The following is a 15,563-nucleotide window of genomic DNA, read 5'->3' as shown; positions in this document are numbered from 1 at the left end:
TGGCGTGCATTTTGACAGAATTATGTGCCCTTTTTGTACTTAAAAAATTGCAAATTTTGGTTAAGTTTTGCGTTTAGTTCCACTTTTCTCAGTAAGTATCAATGCTATTGCATTCAAACTTGGTACACTTACTTACTATCATGAGGGGACTGGGCAGGCAAAGTTAGATAACTCTGGCATGCATTTTGACAGAATTATGTGCCCTTTTTATACTTAGAAAATTGACAATTTTGGTTAAGTTTTGTGTTTAGGTCCATTTTATTCCTTAAGCATCAAAGCTATTGCTTTCATACTTGCAACACTTACTAACTATCATAAGGGGACTGTGCAGGCAAAGTAATGTAACTCTGACTGGCATTTTGACAGAATTATGTGCCCTTTTTATACTTAGAAAATTGAAAATTTGATTAAGTTTTGTGTTTAGGTCCACTTTATTCCTACAGTATCAAAGCTATTGCTTTCATACTTGCAAGATTTATGAACTATCATAAGGGGACGGTGCAGGCAAAGTTATGTAACTCTGACTGGCATTTGGACGGAATTATGGGCCCTTTATACTTAGAAAATTGAAAATTTGGTTAAGATTTATGTTTTGGTCACTTTACCCCTAAAGTATCATAGATATTGCTTTCATACTTGGAACACTCACAAACTATCATAAGGGTACAGTAAAAGGACAAGTTGCATAACTCTGGTTGTCATTGTTACGGAATTATGGCCCTTTTTTGACTTAGTAACTTTTAATATATGGTTAAATTTTGTGTTTCGATCCACTCGAAGTATCAAGGCTATTGCTTTCAAACTTCAAATACTTACATGCTATCATGAGGTTACTGTACCTGGCAACTTGAATTTTACTTTGACCTTTGAATGACCTTGACTCTCAAGGTCAAATTATTAAATTTTGCTAAAATTGCCATAACTTCTTTATTTATGATTAGATTTGATTGATACTTTGATGAAACTACTCTTACCTGACATACCACAATAGACTTCACCCAAACCATCCCCCGTGCCCTCCCCCCCCCTCCCCCCCCCTCCCCCCCCCCCCCCCTAATTTTTTTTTTTTTTTTTTTTTTTTTTATAAGATCATCTCACAAATGACCACCACACCCTCACACTATACCCCCACCCCACCCCCCCCCCACCCCCCCCCCAAATTTTTTTTTTGATTTTTTTTTTTTTTTTTTTTTTTTTTTTTTTAAGATCATCTCACAAATTATCACCACACCCTCACACTATACCCCCCCCCCCCCCCCCCGATTTTTTTTTTTTTTTTTTTTTTTTTTCGCTTTTTTGGAAGATAATGTAATAAATGTCCACAACCCCACACTATACACCCCTCTTCACTCCACTCCTCCCTCCTTTGTGATTGAAAATGAGAGTCCCTTCACCTTTAAAAAGAAAATAGATGAGCGGTCTGCACCCGCAAGGCGGTGCTCTTGTTAAAAGCTCAGCATAAGTGATGTGCTTTGCACACTTGATGCTTTAAGATTTGATTAAGAACTTATGAACCTTAAACTGATTTAATATTACTATTTATAGAATATTTGCTTGCCCCTACATGACGTTCTATTTACAGAATATTTGCTTGCCCCTACATGACGTTCTATTTTTAGAATATTTGCTTGCCCCTACATGACATTCTATTTATAGAATATTTGCTTGCCCCTACATGATGTTCTATTTATAGAATATTTGCGTGCCTCTACATAATGTTCTATTTATAGAATATTTGCTTGCCCCTATTATGATGATTTATTTATAGAATATTTGCTTGCCCCTATATGATGTTTTATTTATATAATATTTGCTTGCCCCTATATGATGTTTTATTTATAGAAAATTTGCTTGCCCCTATATGATGTTTTATTTATAGAATATTTGCTTGCCCCTATATAATGTTTTATTTATAGAATATTTGCTTGTCCCTATATGAAGTTTTATTTATTGAATATTTGCTTGCCCCTATATTATGTTTTAGTTATAGAATATTTGCTATAGCCCATATATGATGTTCTAATGTTAATATAAATAGGTTTGAAATTACTTGCAATTTTTGTGTTTTAAAACCCCGGACACATTCTTTGAACATAACTAAATGTCTGAAATTTCATTTCTTAATATATTTGAGTTTCAAGATTCATCATTACAGCTTTGTTCATGCAGAATGCTGTTCAATCAATATTAGAGTATGGTGCTATTGATACAACATTATTTAATCAGTGCAGTGAAGGATGCATTAAAAAGCTCAGATGCAGAAATAGAACTGCAGTTTTGTTTGGATTTTCATTGCCATGTGGGGGAGTATTCATCCTATATGGGTCAATTTAACAATGTTTCTGTATTTAGAAGCACTCAATTTACAATCTACATTGGTTTGGCTTAAGTTGCAGAATACATTTGATTTGTTTTTGCAAAATTGCCTAGAGCTTGTTAGTAATGGCTTGTTCATACACATATTTAGATAAGTCTTATAAATTTAACAGTTTTAAAGAAGAAGTCAGGTAATGCACTTTCCTTTTATTTATAGATTTGCAATTTACCAATCCATTTTTTACATGCATACTGACTTGAGAAATGCATTAGTGTTTTTTCCAGGAGGGCAAAGGGGCATGGCGCATTCCTTTCAAAAAGGGCATTTTAACGCGCAGTTTGGAAAAAAGGGGCAAAAACATTCCGTGAATACCTGGTTTTAGGAGAAACATTTTATCATAGGCAGGTGTGGGAAAAACAAAAAATATAAACAAGCACATTTAACAGTAATTGGTGTATTTAACTTACTTTTATCAATATTAATATATTTAACTTGCAAGTTCCATGTTGTTTCAGTAAACTGTACAGCACGACAAACATAGTAAAGATATTATGTGCATATGAATCTGATTATAAACAGATCCACTAACATAATTAAGTGAAACCATGTTTGCCTTATCCCGTTTTCTAACGATAATATTGTCAGATTTTTAACTTAGCAAGTAAACTGAACGCTAATGATTTGCAAACACTCGTTTCCATGACATACAATGTACATCCACAGTCACTGAGTAGATTACTAATAAATATTGTTGGTATCTAAAACGTTTTGTGCATCATTGATTATCACAAGCATTTCATTAATCCCTTCTAAATGTATGATCTCCATCGTTAATTCGATCGTTATTTGCCATTTTTGTCGATAGTCACAATAAATTTTCTCTATAGTCCGCCTTCTTGTTAAAATGATGTTAGCGACAGGTGTGCGTAGCAACGTAAAATCGTATCTCTACGCCTTATTCTCGATTCGCTTTTTGTTTAATTAGTTTACGTTACAGTAATCAGAGGGGGTAATCATGCGACAAATAAGATGGCAACGTCCATGCCTAGGCAAGTATTTTTCGTTGTTTTATACCCTTTATATTACTTGTATTATTATTTTGTATTCCGAAATCTTTGCTGCCTGGGGGCCATACTCAGATACAGTCGGCTTAGAAGTTTGGTCAAGCGGCAATTAAGATGTTATCAATAAGGGCTCATGGCGGCTTTTAAGAGGATGAAAAACAGCGGGTGCTCATGAAAGGGCAGGGCGGCCGCCTTTAGAAAGGGCAGCGTGGCGCTAAATGGCTTTGAAATGGAGCAGCGTGACGCTACAAAAAAGGGGCATGGCGCCGCGCCACGCTAAAACAGCTTGGAAAAAACACTAAATGCATACATTACTTTTAACACTTAATAATTGCCTTCAGAATTCATATGTTGTGAAAAAAACAAACATCAGCAAATTCATCTAAAATATGTTTATGGAAATGTTCAAAACATTGTTAGAAGAAGGTCAGTTTTCATGCATATGGTCTTATCATAAAGTGGCTATGTTCCAGATAGTTAAGTTAGGACTCACTTTGATAATTATTGTGATGTGGACATGATCACAACAATTTAATAAGGTCATTTATGTTTGTCTTTGCAATTGCTTTGACTTAGACATGATCATGTTCATAATTGATTGATTATTATTATCACTGATTTGGATTGTATGATCAAAACACTATGAAAAGGTGATTGTATATGTAATTCTTTTGATAATGAAATTTGTTATTAAGTCACATTTCAGACAGTTAAAAACAGAATATACTGGAATATTCAATGATATGGACAAAATTTAATCAATATTGCATATTAATTTTGTCTGTGCTTTTTAGTTCTTTTTCCATGCAATTCTTTAATAAACTGTTCATGAACATTTCATGAACACCTTATTGCTTCTTTGTTCATGAACTTAAGTTCAAAAGTTCGTGAATTTGAATTTAATGTTTGGCTCATAAACAAATACTAGTATTATTGTGAACTGGGTCATGAATTTTCTCATGATATTTTTCATAAATTTGTTTATGAGCTTGTCATTATGTGATTTGTCTCTTTTGCATAAGCTCTGCAAAAGAATAACAAAAGATTATTAAAAATCTAAGCAATATTCATAAGGTAAGGATCTTTTAGTCTGCCCTTCATCTCACTGTTCAGATTCTTCAATATCAATGTATCAAGTTTCATTTATATACATTCAATACTTTCAATACCAAGGGAGATTTTCTCAGCACCCCCCCCCCAACCCCACCCCCAGATCAAATGATCAGGGGTATAGGGGTATATTGTTTTTGGCCTGTCTGTCTGTCATTCTGTCCCAAAACTTTAACCATGTTTTTGTTTTGTGATAACTTTTGCAATATTGAACTTGATATTTGCTATGCATGTGTATCTCATAGAGCTGCACATTTTGAGTGGTGAAAGGTCAAGGTCATCCTTCAAGGTCAAAGGTCAAATATATTGCTTCAAAGCGGCGCAGTAGGGGGCATTTTGATTCTGGCAAAAACATCTTTTCTACAATGTCTACATTTTGCCCCAAAAGGTGCAAAAAACGCTTGATTTCTATACATATATGACTCCCTTTTGAGAAAAAAAAAACCAGGTTGCATGGGATTACTTGACTGTGATAACATGAAATAACATTTTAGCTTGGACACTGTTTAACAAGTACTGTGACGGAAATCAAAGGTTTTAAGTGAACATAATTTATACCTTGAAGAGTAAGCAACTACTTTAGATCACTGACATTTAGAATGAAAGGTCAATGCAATTAAGGCAGACGCTAATTTTGTTCATTTAACTAACAAATTGCTATTGATCTTAAAGGTTTTACCTCCTACTATTGACAACACAATACACTATCAGATTACTTTCTAAAGTACTGATAGCTGTATAGTTTAACAATCAACTTAAAGTAATTAAGGGTATCAATTAAAATTAAAAGATGTATTGTCAGTCATTGAGAGGCATCTAGTCTCCAATTGCAAATATTTACGTGCACGCTTCATTATCATAAATATTTTAACAGTCTATTTTGGGATATACATTCAGCATGGTCAGGGATATTTGTCAAATTTGCTCACTATTAAGTTTCTTTGTTCTGTATTGATGATACTCGGTCTGGCAATTGTAGTAGATGGTATACTCTGCAGTTATATTGGTTCTGACTTCATGTTAAGTGTTTGACTGATTTATATGTTTGAGCCGTGCTCTGTAAAAAAGGGGTTAAATGCTTGTGCGTAAAGTGTAGTTCAAGATTAGTCTGCACAGGTCTGCACAGGCTAATCTGGGGCAACACTTTACGCACATGCATTTAACCCCCTTTTCATAGAGCAGGGCCCATGCTAGATCTGGATTTAATAAAAGTCATGAGGGAATAATATAATAAATTTGAATGTTATAATTGCTTACAGTCATTTTAAAGTTGCATTGTGAAATTTGGGTCTGCGTAAATAACATTCAGTATAATGTTGAATCATTGAGAAGCAGCAACATCAGGGACAGGCCTGTGATTGTTATTATTAGTAGTAGTAGAATTAGTAGTACACATAGTGTATTGTACCTACCCAACACAATAATAATTATTGCAAAAATTCTTCTTGGAAATGGATTTGTAATCTTGACTATTTCTGATTTCATGATATTGATTAGTAGACATCTGCTTTAATTATCCCCCGCCATAGGCAGAGGAATATTGTTCTGGCGTTGTCCGTCCATCTTTCCGTCCGTCCGGCACTTTTGTGTCCGGAGCCATATCTTGGAAGTGCTTTGGTTGATTTCATTGAAACTTAGTATGAGTATATATAGAGGATGATGCATGCCAAATGGCATTGTACACCATCTTTTAATAACGGAGTTATGGCCCTTTGTATCTTGAAAAAATGCTTTTTGTGTCTGGAGCCATATCTTGAAAGTTCTTTGGCAGATTTCATTAAAACTTGGTTTGAGTATATATATGGATAAAAGGATTTTGCACGCCAAATGGCATTGTACACCATTGGATAATAACGGAGTTATGGCCCTTTGTATCTTGAAAAAATGCTGTTTTTGTGTGTCCGGAGCTATATATATACTTGGGAGTGCTTTGACGGATTTCATTGAAACTAAATGGTATGACTATATACATATATATAGATAAGAGGATGATGCGCGTTGGTGTTGTTCATTCGTCCAAAAAACTTTTGTATCCAGAAGTATATTGTGGGGGGGGATATCAATTCAACGAATTTGCTTGTTATTTCTGCCTTCTTAAAGCACTCTTTAGTATATTGTATTTGAAACTACTTAATGTTTGTTATTGTTTGATGTCCCCAGCTATGTTTAATTTATAATCACAAAATTACTTTAACTGGTATTTAATGTTTGTCATTTAGCATCACTAATTGCTGTAGGTCAAAATTGTAGATACTTACAAAAAGCTTAACTTTAAATATCATTTAATCCGTAATAAAAAAATGTTGAGCATCACATATGCATTATGCTTGGCTGTCTAATAAAATAAGACATAAATTGTCTTTGAGGTTTGTATTAAATTGAAATGATGTTATGGTAGCAATCATAAATATAGTGATTACTGCACATGCTAATAGGAGATTGACCAATGAGAAAGCTTGTAACAGTTGAGGTTTGAAGACAGTATTGATCAATGAATTAGCTTGTAACAGTTGAGCTTTGAAGACGGTATTGATCAATGCATTATTTTGTAACAGTTGAGCTTTGATGACAGTATTGACCAATTAGAAGGTTTTTTTACGGTTGAGCTTTGATGACTTTATTGACCGATGCATATGCTTGTAACAAATTGGCTTTGATGACAGTATTGACCAATGCAAAGGCTTGGAACAGTTAAGCTTTGATGACAGTATTGACCAAGGAGAAGGCTTGTAACAGTTTTTCTTTGATGAAATTTTGACCAATGAGAATAAATGAGTAGTAACAGTTGAGCTTTGATTACAGTATTGGTTAATTTGAAGGCTTGTAACATTTGAGCTTTGATGACACTATTGGTCCATGAGAATGATAGTAAGAGTTGAACTTTAATGAAAATATTTACCAATGGGGAGGCTACAATGTAACAGTATGATGACAGTTTTGACAAATGAGAATGTGTGTAACAGTTGAGCTTTGATGACAGTTCTGACCAATGCAAAGGCTTGTATACAGTTGCGCTTTGATGACGGTACTGACCAATGAGAGGGCTTGTAATAGTTGAGCTTTGATGACAGTATTGACTGATAAGAAGGATAGTAACAGTTGAAATTTGATCGTCATCTTATACTTAAAGATAAAGCTCAGGACTGTTTGCAGTAATATGGCCAGAATCTATAGAATTATAAATATGTTATGAAACAAACACCGGTATAAATGTATTATTCTTGAAAAATAACCATCGGAATGCAGTATTACAGAAAAGCTGTGTATGGCAATAATATACACCATCTTTATCTGGTATTCAGAGTAACAAGAATTAATTACTGCTTATCCTAATTAACTCTATAGCATAAAGTCACAGATGTTGCCGGTTTTTGTGGCATTGATAGTGAAATGTCTCACGCTGGAATGTAAAAGTCCTGTTTATAATTAGATCAACTTCTTTATGGTCTAGTTTTAGCTGCAAATTGATGTTCATTATATAAATAAGACCAGCTATAGACTTTGTTGTTAATGTTGTGAATGTACACTGCAGTTTTGACATTAGGTTGATTGCTGGGATTAAACAATTGTGTCTACAAGTACCAGTTTAATTTGGTGTGTGCCAAGGACTTACACTAGTGTCACATCCTTTGTAATACTGCCAGTTTCATGGTATATTAATCATTAAATTTCTATTCTTATCATGCTGCATTGTGCAAACTTCGAAGCTCGAGCATTGATAAAACAAACAGAAATGAATGACTTTTTCATATACAACAGAACTGTTTTGTTTATTAGAACTATGTATGTTCTTGTAAATGTGTATTTAAATGTCTTTCGTATATAAATGTGGTAATGTTATATTTGTTTTTTTACAAGTTTTTGTATTTCTAGTAACAATATCTAGGCCAAGCTTGACTATTGATCATGTGTTCAACAATAGGTCACCAAGTAAAGTCTAAGAAAAACATGTGTTCAAAAACTGGGTTGTCAGGTCAGGTCAAAAGCTTAGAAAAAACGTTACCAGTCTAAAAGCCACATGAATGACCCAGGCTTTATGGTCAATGGGAATTATATTAAACTTGACAATATCAATGCCATACTTAAATCTGGGTCAGTCTGTGTAAAAAATAAGTCCCAAGGTAAGGTCTTTGCCTTTTGCTGTTCTTTGAACTCAGTGTTTTAAGGGCTATCATGAACTTATTGTTATTGACTCAGGTGAGTGACCCAGGACCATTTTGTTATATATTATTCAGTTGTATAATATTTTTTATCAGGGTTTCCATGGTGATGGGGAGACACTTTACTGATGATCATTAGTGGACAACAGCAGCAACAACATCATGGATGAGATGAGAAATCTTGTGTTCAAATCTGCAGAAACGTGAGTTTTCTTTAATAAGAAAATTGATAGCAAAACTGCTTAATTTCCTTACTATTTCAAAATAAGACTCAAGCTTTGATGTTTTTATTGGCTTTGTGACATTTGATGAATGAAGATAATAATTCTAAAATACAATCAGATTCAGGATAATTTATTGTGATGAAGTTTGTATGGAAACGCTGGATTTTTCAGTGCTGTTTAAATCTTTGGAAAGCTGGGTATTCAAAAAACATTCTTACCCTATTTATATAATCTTCACATAAGAATTTCAACTGTATTTTGTTGCTATTTCAAGATAACTGTGGCCAGCGTAGCTCTAGATCAGCCTGCGCAATGTTGCAGTCTGTTCAGTGGCTTCTCTGTCTGTTCATATGATACCATGTTACCTTGTTCCCATGTTTGAGGCAACTGAAATTCCTATCTAAGCAAAAACTTCAGAGTGCCTCAACAGATTTTTAGCTCGGCTGTTTTCGGAGAAAACCCGAGGTATTGTCATAGCCATTTTGTCGTCCGGCGTCGTGCTTAAACCTTTACATTTTGTTAACCTTTTGAACATTGGCTCTAAAAGGAAAGTGCTTCCACCTACAACTTTGAAAATTATATGTAGATGCGCCTTGATGAGTTCTACACGCCACACCCATTTTGGGGTCACTAGGTCAAAGGTCAAGGTCACTGTGACCTGTTAAAAAAAAATAATCTGACAAGCTTTCATTTATTAGCTCATCTATTTAAAAAAAAACAAATATGAGCTATTGTCATCACCTTGGCGTCGGCGTCTGCGTCCGGTTAAGTTTTGCGTTACGTCCATTTTTCTCATACAGTATCAAATTCAAACTTGGTACACTTACTTACTATAATGAACGGACTGGGCAGGCAAAGTTAGATAACTCTGCCTTTTGTTTTGACAGAATTATGTGCCCTTTTTATACTTAGAAAATTGAAAATTTTGGTTAAGTTTTGTGTTTAGGTTCATTTTATTCCTTAAGTATCAAAGCTATTGCTTTCATACTTGCAACACCTACTAACTATCATAAGGGGACTGTGCAGGCTAAGTTATGTAACTCTGACTGGCATTTTGACAGAATTATGTGCCCTTTTTATACTTAGAAAATTGAAAATTTGGTTAAGTTTTGTGTTTAGGTCCACTTTTTTCCTAAATTATCAAAGCTATTGCTTTCATACTTGCAACACTTACTAACTATTGTAAAGGGACTGTGCAGGCAAAGTGATGTAACTCTGACTGGCATTTTGACGGAATGATGGGCCCTCGATACTTGAAAATTTGGTTAAGTTTTGTGTTTTGGTCCACTTTACCCCTAAAGTATCATAGATATTGCTTTCATACTTGGAACACTCGCAAACTATCATAAGAGGACAGTTTAGGACAAGTTGCATAACTCTAGTTGTCATTTTTACGGAATTATGGCCCTTTTTTGACTTAGTTACTTTGAATATATGGTTTCATTTTGTGTTTAGATCCACTTTACTTCTAAAGTATCAAGGCTTTTGCTTTCAAACTTCAAATACTTTCATGCTATCATGAGGGTACTGTACCTGGCAAGTTGAATTTGACCTTGACCTTTGAATGACCTTGACTCGCAAGGTCAAATTATTAAATTTTGCTAAAATTGCCATGACTTCTTTATTTATGATTAGGTTTGATTGATACTTTGACAAAACAACTCTTACCTGACATACCACAATAGACTCCACCCAAACCATCCCCCACGCCCCCCGAATCCCCCCCCCCCTCCCCCCCTCAATTCCCTCCCCCCCCCCCCCTCCCCCCCTCAATTCCCTCCCCCCCAATTTTTTTTTTTTTTAAAGATCATCTAATAAATGACCAACACACACACCCTAACACTATACCCCCCCCCCCCCAAAAAAAAATAAAATTTTATGCCCATATGGGTGGCATATAACAGTTGAAATGTCCGTCAGTATGTCAGTATGTCAGTCAGTCCGTCCGAAAAAAACTTTAACATTGGCCATAACTTTTTCACTATTGAAGATAGCAACTTGATATTTTGCATGCATGTGTATCTCATGGAGCTGCACATTTTAAGTGGTGAAAGGTCAAGGTCATCCTTCAAGGTCAAATGTCAAATTTATGGCGTCTGTCCGTCCGAAAACTTTAACATTGGCCATAACTTTTTCAATATTTGGCATGCATGTGTATCTCATGGAGCTGAGCATTTTGAGTGGTGAAAGGTGAAGGTCAAGGTCATACTTCAAGGTCAAATGTCAAATATATGGCGTCTGTCCTTCTGAAAACTCTAACATTGGCCATAAAAAATTTTAATATTAAAGATAGCAACTTGATATTTGGCATGCATGTGTATCTCATGAAGCTACACATTTTGAGTGGTGGAAGTTCAAGGTCAAGGTCATCCTTCAAGGTCAAGGTCATCCTTCAAGGTCAAAGGTAAATAAATAAATAATCAAAGCGGCATTCTCATGAAGCTGCTTATTTTGAGTGGTGGAAGTTCAAGGTCAAGGTCATCCTTCAAGGTCAAGGTCATCCCTCAAGGTCAAAGGTAAAAAAATAATAATTTCAAAGCGGCGTTATCATGAAGCTGCACATTTTGAGTGGTGGAAGTGAAGGTCAAGGTCATCCTTCAAGGTCAAGGTCATCCTTCAAGGTCAAAGGTAATTTTTTTTATTTCAAAGCGGCGTTTTCATAAAGCTGCACATTTTGAGTGGTGGAAGTTCAAGGTCAAGGTCATCCTTCAAGGTCAAAGGTAAAAAAACACATTTTTTTTATTTTTTTCAAAGCAGCAAAATAGGGGACATAATGTGTTTCTGACGAACACATCTCTTGTTTTTTTCAAACATGGTTAAAAAACACAAATGTTTATTTTTATTATTTTATTTTTAAAATACCGTCCAACCATCCCACCCAGGAATCCCCCCCCCCAAGAAATAAATATTTTTTTTTGCATTTTTTTGCATTTTTGGAAGATAATGTAATAAATGACCACACCCCCACACTTTACACCCCTCTTCACTCCACCCCTCCGTCCTTTGTGATTGAAATTGAGAAAGGTCCCTACACCTTTAAAAAGAAAAATATATGAGCGGTCTGCACCCGCAAGGCGGTGCTCTTGTTCAAAACTGCACCCACAGCCGAGCGTTGGCACCTGTTATGCGGTGCTCTTGTTTACAAAATGGATAAGACAATTACATTTCCCCTCAATATTCAGTAAAGATGGGGTATACTGGAATTGCTATAATGGACTTGTGTCTGTCTGTTTGTCTTTCGATTTTGTCTGGAGGTGTTATCTTACAATTGATCATCGCTCTGTGAAAAGGGGTATGATGCATGTTCGTAAAGTGTTGTCTGCACAGGCTTATCAGGGAATATAATAAATGTTTCAAAGAGATAGGTCTCATCAATTCTTGGTGAACATTCAAGGTCACTGTTTGAAAAATGTTTCCCACCCACACCCAAGGTCTGTGTATCTCATATTTGCATTAAAGAAAATTAGTTAATTTCTTCATATCTAAATTAAGTAAGCTTCTTACCTGTAACTATGCAAACAACTTGGAACAAAAGTCCAGAAACAAGAACAAGAAAATAAGTGCGCGCTGTCCTCCAACAGCTCTTGTTATGGTGTAATTTCATTGGAAGGCATTATTTGAGCATCATGTTTGTTGGAACATGTTTGCAAGAGTTAAAGTTATGGAATAGCCATACAATTAATGCTTATTTAATATAGAAATATACAATGTAGAGTGGTTAAAAAGCATTTATAGACAAACATCTCAATAAATGTTTGTATTTTTACTAGAGTTGCGACACCTTAAGGGTTTCGCGGGATGGAATGAGTGGGGAGATCAAATCAAATTGAAAGCCGATTATTTCGACAAAAATTTGGGTACGAAAAAATATGTGGGCAGTGGGTACGAAAAAAAAAAAATTTGGGTACGAAAACAAATTTGAGTACGAAAAAAAAAGGGTACGAACAAAATAAAGGTACGAAAAACTATTTGGGTACGAAAAAAATGGGTACGAATAAAAAATTAGGTACGAACAAATTTGTGTACGAAAAAAATTTGAGTACGACATATGGGTACGAAAAAATTTGGGTATGAACAAATTTGTGTACGAAGAAATAATGGGTACGAACATAATATGGGCAGGAAAAAAAACTAATTTGCTTACGAAAACAAATTAGAGCACAAAAAAATAAAGGAAAAAAAAAAAAATAGGGTACGAAAACTATTTGGGTACGAAAAAAATGTGTACAAATAAAAATTTGGGTACGAAACAAATTTGGGTACTAAAAAAATGGGTACGATTTTTTTATTTGGGTACGAAAAAAATGGGTATGAAAAAAAATTGGGTACGAACAAATTTGGGTACGAAAAAGATTGGTACGAAAAAAAAATGGGTACGAACAAATTTGGGTACGAAAAACATTTCGGTACGAAAAAAATGGGTACGAAAAAAAAATTGGGTACGAAAACAATTAGGAACAAAAAACATTTGGGTACGAAAAAAATGGGTACGAAAAAAAAAAAATTGTTACGGAAAAAATTTGGTACGAACAAAAATTTAGGTACGAAAAAATTGCGTACGAAAAAAATTGGGCACGAAAAAAAAGGGGTACAAAAAAAATTGGGTACGTAAAATTTGGGTACGAAAAACATTTGGGTACGAAAATAATGGGCACGATTTTTTTTTAGGTACGAACAAATTTGGGTACGAAAAACATTTGGGTACGACAAAAATGATTACGAAAATCGAAAAATTGGGGTATGAAAAATCTAATTTGAATTGTCTAGCCCGTCAATTGTCTCCTGGGGGTGAATTGTCTTGGGGTTGCTATTAAGGCTACATGTACTTCCGGCCAAGCCACATGTTTATAGCGATTGCGCAATAAAAAACACCACTTTTTCGTGATTTAATCAAAAACTAGATTTTTCCCAGTAATAGCGAATACGCCAACAGGTAGATCGCATTATATGTACAGTTAATGGAAAATTTCATAGGGCCATACATTGTAACTCGGTGAAAAATCATCTGACCAGAACCGGCTGATAATATGCATGTCTCCTCTTGGTAGTGAAGCTTCCCATTAAGTTAAATTGAATTCCAGTCATTAGTTGCTGAGAAATAGCCCGGACAAAAATTGTGCATGGACGGACAGACGAAGCGGCGACTATATGCTCCCCCCTTAAAAAATTTGTGGAGAGCATAATAAAAAAGTTGTGGCAATTTAAAGGTGGTACGCAAACTTTAAAATAGATTTATCAATTATATGCTTATTCTTAGTGAAAAAAAGGCCATAATTGTTACAAAATGCTTGATACAGTTATCTGCTTTTGTTTATACATTGGGGTCATGTTGGTTAAGAAGCAAAATACATGTATGAAAGCAATATGTCAATGGACATAGGAAATATATTCGAGGTGGTACGCAAACATTCCAATGCGCGCACCTACGCAGGGGTGAGTAGGATAGCTACACTATATATATTTCATATATAATAGTCGAGCTCAAAAGTAAATATACTATAAACAACAAGCTTACCTCAATCACAATTTTAATGCAATGCAGTTAAACAATAAAGTTACAATGATATGCCAGGGATTGAAACTAACTTTTTACTATTGTGGGCAACCATCTTTAGTATTTTGGTTGCCCAGATAAAGAATAACGAGCCCAGAAATATGAACATGTGAATATTATTATATTTTTTTAATAAAATAATAGATAATTATATACATTTGCTGACAATACACATGTTCAATGCATGATGTATTATTATGAGCCTGAATTGAATCATGTCCTATTCCTATATAATGAATTTTATTTAACTAGTATTGATCCATGGTGATCAATTGTTTTTCAATTTTTATTGCACTTAATTGTTTTAAGATTAAAAAAAAAACAAGTTTACCAACTTTTGAAATTGAGTTGCCCAGGCCAAAATCTACTTGCCCCGGGCTCATGGGAAACCACTTATTTCCATCCCTGTATGCTCTTCATTTTCTGTTCTTCCATCCCATTCTCAAAATTAATTTTAAAGCACAATATTTTTTAATAACATTTGTATGAATTACTAACCATTATCACCCAAAACACAATTTTACAACGCTGTAATCGTGTCGTAGAGATTTAGTTTAACTTTACTATTATCAGTGTTCTCTTTAAATACCGGCAGCCAGCGATTCTGCCGGTTACATTTACTCTTACATTTACATGACTGCTTCTTTTCCCAAATATATCAAGTAAATGTCATAAATGCTTTTCTTTTACTGCATTGTTGCCGGCCATATAACTGGTACTCAATTTTCTGGAAAACACTGAATTATGCATGAAAAACACACAATACTTAAAATCTTAGATTCGTTTTTAAAATAAATTGACACTTCCAGCTTGTCGCCATTAAAATCCAAAGATTCAAATAATTTTCCACGAGGTACGTCAACAATTGCGTAATCAAATGAATGAAAAAAAAAACTAAAGAAAGCCGGACTTTACATAAATTCCAGGTTGATAAACACAACAAGGTAAAGGTACCTTGTAGTCGGTGAGATATAATAATAATACAGTTAGTAAGGCTCGTACCCTGGGTACGGTAAATATACTAAAACGTACCCGGGAATTTTAACACTAAATCGGTTGTTGTCGGGTATTTTGTAAAAATTAATTATGTTTACATTTATGTCAATTTTCTGTTCAATGGCATTTATATTATCA

At 34.5% G+C, this 15,563-nt stretch overlaps 1 protein-coding gene across 6 annotated transcripts in view; it reads left to right on the top strand.

Moving 5' to 3' along the window:
• LOC127853424 (arrestin domain-containing protein 4-like) overlaps positions 1-15,563 on the top strand; it is a 145,604-nt gene that overhangs the window by 40,531 nt on the left and 89,510 nt on the right. For 5 of the 6 annotated variants that reach the window (XM_052387952.1, XM_052387953.1, XM_052387949.1 and 2 more), the window contains one exon: positions 8,748-8,854. In XM_052387952.1, the coding sequence (XP_052243912.1) occupies positions 8,814-8,854 (41 nt within the window). In that variant the 5' untranslated portion in view covers positions 8,748-8,813. Of the gene's footprint in view, positions 1-3,887; positions 4,032-8,747; positions 8,855-15,563 lie in introns of those variants that run through there. The other variant, XM_052387954.1, reaches the window with a different exon arrangement.

Source organism: Dreissena polymorpha, chromosome 12 (genome assembly GCF_020536995.1).
Source record: "Dreissena polymorpha isolate Duluth1 chromosome 12, UMN_Dpol_1.0, whole genome shotgun sequence".
Lineage (NCBI taxonomy): Eukaryota > Metazoa > Mollusca > Bivalvia > Myida > Dreissenidae > Dreissena > Dreissena polymorpha.
This window is presented reverse-complemented; position numbering and strand designations above follow the sequence as displayed.